At 38.5% G+C, this 8,424-nt stretch overlaps 1 protein-coding gene across 1 annotated transcript; it reads right to left on the bottom strand.

The window, feature by feature from the left end:
- Positions 1 to 1,950: 1,950 nt before the first annotated feature.
- Positions 1,951 to 3,545, bottom strand: LOC137373454 (homeobox protein SIX6). Its single transcript, XM_068038278.1, has 2 exons — positions 2,974 to 3,545; positions 1,951 to 2,131 (listed from the first exon to the last, which is right to left on the bottom strand). Exons 1-2 carry the CDS (start codon positions 3,543 to 3,545, stop codon positions 1,951 to 1,953), a joined length of 753 nt encoding a protein of 250 aa, XP_067894379.1.
- Positions 3,546 to 8,424: the final 4,879 nt, after the last annotated feature.

Below are 8,424 nucleotides of genomic sequence, written 5' to 3' on the forward strand. Positions count from 1 at the left end.
CGTTCTTAGCAGATAAATATGAAATAGCACTACAAATTGGATTAATAAATGTCTCATTTATGTTATTGATGTCCTCTGACGTGATCGCAGATTTCAAATTAGATTTCATAGGTTGAATAGGATTTACTAAAATCGTCAATGATGGGGCTCTTTAAGACTTGATAGCAATTATTGCGCTGTGTACTAATATTATCAGGTAAATATTGTTGATTTTAGCAGTCAAAGCGAGATTTGTTCCTTTGCATATATCATGTGTTGAATTAAAATATACCCGTTACTGCATAATGCAGAATAGGTGTATTCTAATAAATGAAAATTCTGCTTCTCTTCAAAAATAATTTCCAAACGGTATCGTTATGTTGTGTTTAAAACGTTATCTTACAGATTTAAGTAAAATACATACACAAATAAAATCGCTAAAGTGATTCACACAAACATTGTAACTCTTAGATTTGCTTTCTTTGCACTAAGAACTGTTTTCATATGAGGTACTTTATATCAAATGCAAAGAGGCATTCTCAAATATTTGTCAGCAGTTGGGTGTTCGGAGTTAATACTTGAGAACCGTTTTCTAGAACTTAGGCATCTCAATTATGAAAGTAATTGAAATCCACTGCTAACCTCTTCTTGTGGCAAAAATGCTACAAAACAGCGTTTGTCTGTGGTATTAATAGAAGGCATTGTACTATTCTGCACTACACTTTTGTCTCGAATTGATTACTATCCTTCGACTTGCTGTCCAAACGGGCACTAGCGTACACAATTCCCGCTTGCATTCGACATGCCATTTCAAAATTCGTCGAATCGCGAATCAATAGAGAATCCGCTTGAAAACGCTAGTAACTTTTACAATTTTAAAAAACATGGGGGGGGGGGGGGGGTTGAATATTTCTTATTGTAATTCACTAGTTATGGTAAATATAAACTACAATTATAACAGCTGTAAAGTAATATAGAATGTAATACATAGCCGACGATAATCTGTTCGGCAGTTCGTCTATGCTCTTATTATTCAGGAAGCGTAACTGTACATGGCCAAGGCATACTGTGCAGTTTCACATCTTTTGTGTCGCCCTAATTCTTAAGTGTTCTACAACATAAAAGGAATCAAATTAAGTTGAACGACTGAAGCATTCATTTTCCTAATACAGAAACGCAAATGAAATCAGTCGGAGTGAGCAAAAAGAGCACAGTTCAAACGATTTAAAGATCAATGTCAAATTGTATAACACAAAGCCATTTTAGTTCTACGAGGTTTAGCCAGCCTGAGGCATGACGCTTGCCTTTCGTAGTCTTTAACAGTATCGGATTAACATATCCGTTCCAAGTTTAGCTGATTCAGATTAAATCTGAATTCTTCATCTCGGCTAAACCAAAATGTTTATTTAAAACATCCCCTCAGTGTTTCCAATTGCAACGACAACCTATTCAGGAAAACACGGAAAAATGGAAGATTCGGAAAAGAAAATGTCCATCATTAAATATTTTATTTATCTTTCAAACTATGTATCCACTACCCAATGAACAATACTCTACAAATAGTCTGTGCACAAATAAACAAGCAAAGAATGAAAAAAACTAACAAAGCCGTTATTTTAAATAGATAAACAAACATATATGTATATATATATAAAACTTTAAAGTAAAGTAAAAATATAACACCGTCTTTCAACATGAAATACCCACGAAGGTACAGGGCAGGTGCTCAAAATTTTGCAGCTTGGCAGAAATGGTTATTGAGGCATCACTTCGGTAATTTTTTTCTATATATACCCTTTAAATAAAGGTAATAACAAGGTTTTTTTTAAAAGACCGTGGTCGTTAAGTCTTCTGCCGTAAAAGCAGAACAGTCGTTCCTAAGAGAATGATGCAAGGACGTGGTTACTGGAGGTGTTTGCTCGACTCATTATGCAGGACTTTGGAGGCACTCACAAGATGCAGGTTCTTTTCTTAGATGTCGCAGTCACTGTCGCTCGATGTGATGGAGATAGCCGAAGTGGCCGCCTTGCTCCTCTCCGAGACGCTGCACAGGCTGGCGGCGGGACTTGAAGCGCCCACCAGTGGTTCCACAGCAGCGTCTTCCTCGCTCAAAGAACGGACGGATGCCTGTGACAGAATCTGTTGCTGCAGCCTGCTCTCGTGAGGAAAACACAGCGAGGAATTACAATCTAAGGGGGGAGGAATGTGCACAGACACAAAAACATACTTCAAGATCAGTAGCTAATCAAAGTCTCGAGGATCACCTTCAAGCTTTGTACTATGGGAGATGAGCAGCAATGTCGACAATGAAGCAGACATCAACAGTTTTGAGGCTTGTGCCTTAAAAGACTGCTCGTGTTTCCAAACATACACGTTGAAGCAGTTATACGTTTCTTAAAGCCATAGGAATTGAGGCATTGATTCAGGAAATAACTCAAGGCAGGAAAGAGATACAATTGGTAAGATTCCACACTAACATTTAGTAACATTTAAATGTACCTAACACACGTGTTTTATAGGAAATCTATACGTTTATTCGGAAATAAATCCACCCCCTAAATTGACCTACTAAGAGTTAATCTGGAAGGTTTAGCTCAATCGTGTTGTAAGAACTGAGTTTTGAAAATTTCCTTCCTTCAGATATGGTTTACACGAATCCACTTTACTGTGAAATCCAAGACGGTTTTAGCCAGACACCGCTAGGCACGGATAGATCAACAAATCCAGTTTTCCCTTTTATTAATTTAATGCAATGGAATGTTTTATTGCCTTAAACACGATGTTTCAAATTGAAAAAATACAAACTAGGATACTTTTATGTTTTGCTAAATTTACAGCATAAAATCATTTGGATAGCAACAATTTTGGTGTTAGCTGATCCCTACTTGATGTATTGCAGCTGAAGTTGACAAAATAGTTAACCGATTCTGCCTGATTTTTATATATCCAACACATATTTACAGACACTTAAGAAATTGTAAATATAATACCGACCTGTTTTTGGCTGCTGCTGCTCTGTCCCTTTGTCTACGATTCTTAAACCAGTTACCCACTTGTGTAGGTGTAAGTCCGGTGGCTTGGGCAAGCTCTCGTTTTTTGCTGGGATTTGGATAGGGGTCCTGCAGGTACCACTCTCTCAATAAATGCCTTGTTCTCTCCTTGAAGCAATGAGTCTTTTGTTCTCCGTCCCAGATAGTCCTGGGCAGGGGAAACTTCTTTCGAACTCTGTACTTGTCCACTGGACCCAATGGGCGACCCCTTAGTTTCTCTGCTTCCTGGTAGTGCGCTTCTAGCCAAAGGGCCTGCAACTTGCCGTGTGAATCCTTGGTGAACTTGTGATTCTCCAGGATATGATATAACTCTCGGAAGTTGCCCGTGTGGAATGCTACGATGGCCCTAGCTCTGAGGACGGACTCGTTTTTGTTGAGTGCCTCACATGCTGCTGGGGCCACTGGCAGGGACCAGAGGAAGCGACCAAGTCGCTCAATGTCTCCGCTCTCCTCCAGCGTCTCACAAACCCCCGCCACCTGCTGAGGGCTGAAATTCAGAATTGGCAGCTGGAACATTGATTCTTTTTTTTATAAGACAAAGCTAGATAAATGCAAAACCAAGTCAACTGAACGAACTCCAACGAGTGAAGCAAACAGACGATGCGTTCTAGTTACGTTTCCAGACGCCAAATATGAACTTGGTGCTCCAAGTGCCAGGGTTAGCAGGAGATTCTTTGCGGTTTCGATGATGAGACGCTGTTAAAAGGGGGGAAAACATTCAGCCCACATCTGATTTTCTATTGGACTTGGCAGATTCATTATCTGGTTGCCATGGCTGCCTGTCAATCACTGTCAAGTTTGCCAATCAACCAGAAGCAAGCGTAAAGGTTTCATCACCTCCAAAGCAACAACACGGTTGTTGCAAAAGCAAACATGCTGACCTTCGTTTCTATATTCGATCCATCTGACACAACATAGGAAATTAAAACTTGACGGTCTGGATAAAAAAAATGTTCATGGGGAAAAGGAATGGGAGCTTAATATTTGTTCAGCCCTCTGCAGATCATAATGCAGGCGTTTTCGGATATAAGATTCAAACATCGATTAGCATGATGACTAGTATTTGCACCGGTCTGAAATACTCACTTATATGACAAAATTCAGTTCTCTCCAATCTTGGTTTAGTATGTATATTTGTATTTAAATTCTACTTCTAATAATATGCAATGTACAACGATGTCCAAACGTGTATAGTATTGCGCTGCTTTGGTTAATTCTCCAATCGCTCTGTGGTCAGCATTGCACTTTTATGTCCATTTGTTAGCTGCAAAACCTACTAAGAATTATGGATACTGTCACATTTCCACCAAGCTGTAGGCTAGCAAAATAAATAGGATCCTTTCCATCACATTTAACGTTCTGCTAGCATGGTGATATCAACAACTATATTCCCGAAAAAATGTAGCATTTTCTTAAAGGTAAATAGTCAAGTTCAATGTAATATATTCAGTTCAGATGTACCATTGACGCACATGTGCACGTCGGAACAATTTTCAATGAAGTCTTAATTAAATTCTATTCCAAATTATCTGAGAAATTTTTGAACTGTTGCCATTATTCGCGTTTCTGTAACGATATTTTTCCCTTTAAATGATGCTACCCGACGCGTTAACCTACTTCTGAAGATAACGAATTCATCGAGCTGTAAACACCTCAAAATGAAGTTCAAAATTAGCATCTAAAATTCCGGATGGGGAGGGAGCTGAAGAATGTTGCTGCTTCCAGTTAGAAAACATAACATAAATCCGAAGCTTTAATACGCAGTGCACCCACCGCTTTTGGATTAAAAAAACGACAGGTTTGGTTGAAATTAAGAGACTTTATAAGGCACGTGTTTATATTATTTTCACAGTTCTATGCAGTTGAATTGAAGATATCCCTTCCAGCCATTTCGAGTGATTTCCGAGGTTGTGGAAATGCCTTCAGTACATTAAACTATTGTACAATCCAATGCGACTCGCTGATGCATGAAAGCCAAGCACATGGTCTGATGGCAGCTGCTTCAGCTGTAACAAACGGTCAGTTCTTTAAAAGATGAAACCACAGTTAAAAAAGGACACAACCTGCTTAGAGCAAAGTAATGTACCGTGGCGGTATGGCGGTTTCGGGTTCAGGATGGTGGTTTCCAAAGAGTATAAAGATTTTTTATCCCCAAAATTACTGACTCGGTCCTAACAATTATGCAATCGCGCGTTTTATTTCTCATTCATTATCACGTGGCAAGCAAACATCTTCCTATATGAACTCTGACATGGTATTATGTTTTCTCTATTTTGTTCTCTGTAATATTTTCACTGCAAAACACTTCAGTGGGATTATGCTGAACGATGTAAGCACTGCTTACCAATACAAATACGAACTGAACATGTTTTAAAGTACAGAAGATATACTAGTTCGAGTTGGCCTTTAATGATGCAACAGACGCAAAATATTTTATATCTATCAAGAAACGTGTAAAATGTGCTATATATGCATTGCATGTACTTTTCATCTTTTTTTTAGAATTGGTAGGTATAAATAAGATATTTGTCGATTAAAGGCATTCGGCGGTGATTGCAATGCGTACATTATTGGTACTTTTTAGAATTGCTAATATTATTGGATTACGATGTGTTCATAATTGGCATTCTACACCTTTTTATTGTCTACATTATTTCCACATGTTTACAATCGATGCTGTATCAGCCAAGCAAATAAAATGCTCTCTGTACTAACTTGTCAGAAAGCATCAGTTTAATCTGCTATAATACGCGGCATTGCGGGCCAGTTTACGCCAGGAAGCTTGTAGCAATATAACATCCCAATATAAATGTTCCTGCGCGGCAAAAAAAGATATTCCAAATCGCTGAACTGAATTTATTGATGTACATTTGTCGTTTCCATTGCTCAGGTGTGTTTCTACACAAATAATTAAAAATATTAAAGGCGAGGATTATTTAAAGTTGCGTACATATATGCTCGGCGTACAACAATCTTGATGTAGTATATCAGTATCATTAAAGAGACCACAATAGAAAATATACTTTGTGTGATCTAGTTATGCGAAACCACTGAGCCAATCTTCATTCACCTTCGCATTACAGATAGCTACCAAAACAGCGCAGATTAGCTGGGACAATATCACTAAGCTATAGCAATGTCTTTCGGCCCAATTATAAATTAAATATAGAATAAATTATTTAATTAAAACATTTATTTATGGTATTAAGAGTTCATAATATGGCGCGGAATGGTGTTCGTTTTGTTTGTTAACACTCCCGTGAAACGCCTTGGGACGTTTTACTACGTTTAAAGCTGCTATATAAATACAACTATACAACTGCTTGTTTTCAACGGATTTGGAAAATACAACCTGATAGTTTCGTAAACTATGTGCACTGGTAGATTTTACTTGTAAAAACAAAATCTGCATTATTTCAGTATTGTGGTGGTGGGTGGGCGGGTGGGGTTCAAATTCATATACATAGCTGATTGTGCTCGAAATCTTGGATGACTTGTAACAATTCAACTGGAATGACAACATAGTGTCACGAGAAGATTCTACTCGATATGGATAAGTATATGTTAGTAACATGCTAGTGACGAAATATAATACTAATGAACTCTATGGTTTTATGTGGAAATGTGTATTGATTGTGGTATTTTGTACATCACTGGTTTAAATAATATATTTATATCTGCTGGCTTTCAAGGATGCCAAAAATGAATTTGACGCCTGCCAGTTTATAAAGGATGATCGTTAAAGCAAATTTGTGTAATCTTAGAAAGGATTTTACTGCTGCTGCTGTAAGACAATTATTACAGTGTAAAATACCTAGGTCTTCTCCAGAAATGGCAGTGGCATTTCTATTCAACAGCACTACACATATCCAATTTTTTATATATATTCATTCTCAGGATGTGTCCTCACTGGCAAGGCCCCATTTATTACCCATTCCTGATTGGTCTGAGTGATGATACAACTGAATGCCTTCCTAGGCCTCTTCAAATGGCACTTAAGAGATAATTAACCACAATGGTGTGGGAGTGGAGTCACATGTAAGCCGGACCGAGTAAGGACGACACATTATCTTCCTTAAAGGACATTATTCAAGCATTTGTTGAGTTGGGGTTTTACCACAATCCAATAAATTCACGGTCACTTTTACTAATACCAGCTTTTATTTCCAGGTCTTTTAAAACTGAATTCAAATTCTCAAACTTTCACATTAATTTTTTGCTTTCAATAACATCTATTTAGCTAGAAATAGGTACACTTTTTTTTTACCGGGACTATAACAAGCATAGAGTCGGTTTTATAATCTCCATGAAATAATCTTAGGCAGTCTTTACAAAAGCAAAATACTGTGGATGCTGGAAATCTGAAATAAAAACGTAAAAGGCTGGAAATACTCAATAGGTCTGGTAGCATCTGTGGAGAGAGAAACAGAGTTAATGTTTCAGGTCGATGATCTTTCGTCAGCATTCTGGAGCAACCTTTACCTAATTTCAGAAGTATTTGAATGCTATATTGGATATCTTCAAGTGTGGTTTTTTACAGGAAAAAGCAGTTTATTCTAAAATTTTGACCCCCGCCCCACCCTATATTTCAACCTGAGGGTTGGCGAATCATTGCAAGACGAAATTAAAGTAAAATCATTTTAAAATCGATATTTAATGCTTTTGAGAGGCAGCGTTGCTGCTGATAGTGTCCAAAATCGAATGCATGGCTTGACACATCTGATACATTTTCCACCAACAATATCACAGCGAATGTAAAATTACAGAAAAGGTGTAATAAGAACAAAGAACAGTAGAGCACAGGAACAGGCCATTCGGCCCTCCAAGCCTGCGCCGATCTTGATCCCTGCCTAAACTAACACCTTCTGCACTTCCGGGGCTCATATCCCTCTATTCCCTTCCTATTCATGCATTTGTCAAGATGTCTGTTAAACATCGCTATCGTATCTGCTTCCATCACCTCCCCTGGCAGCATGTTCCAGGCACTCACCACCCTCTGTGTAAAAAAAACTTGCCTCGCACATCCCCTCTAAACTTTGCCCCTCGCACCTTAAACCTATGCCCTCTAGTAACTGACTCTTCCACCCTGGGAAAAAGCTTCTAACAATCCACTCTGTCCATGCCGCTCATAACTTTGTAAACCTCTATCATGTCGCCCCTCCACGTCCGTCGTTCCAGTGAAAACAATCCGAGTTTTTCCAACCTCTTCTCATAGCTAATGCCCTCCAGACCAGGCAACATCCTGGTAAACCTCTTCTGTACCCTCTCCAAAGCCTCCACGTCCTTCTGGTAGTGTGGCAACCAGAATTGCACTCAATATTCTAAGTGTGGCCTAACTAAGGTTCTGTACAGCTGCAGCATGACTTGCCAATTTTTATACTCTATGTCCCGACCG

The sequence above is a fragment of the Heterodontus francisci genome, chromosome 9 (genome assembly GCF_036365525.1).
Source record: "Heterodontus francisci isolate sHetFra1 chromosome 9, sHetFra1.hap1, whole genome shotgun sequence".
NCBI lineage: Eukaryota > Metazoa > Chordata > Chondrichthyes > Heterodontiformes > Heterodontidae > Heterodontus > Heterodontus francisci.

Coding starts and splice junctions, on each gene's coding strand:
- LOC137373454 (XM_068038278.1), bottom strand. CDS start 3,545: ATGTTCCAGCTGCCAATTCTGAATTTCAGCCCTCAGCAGGTGGCGGGG. Junction 2,132..2,973: donor GCAGCAGCAGCCAAAAACAG/GTCGGTATTATA, acceptor TCACGAGAGCAG/GCTGCAGCAACAGATTCTGT.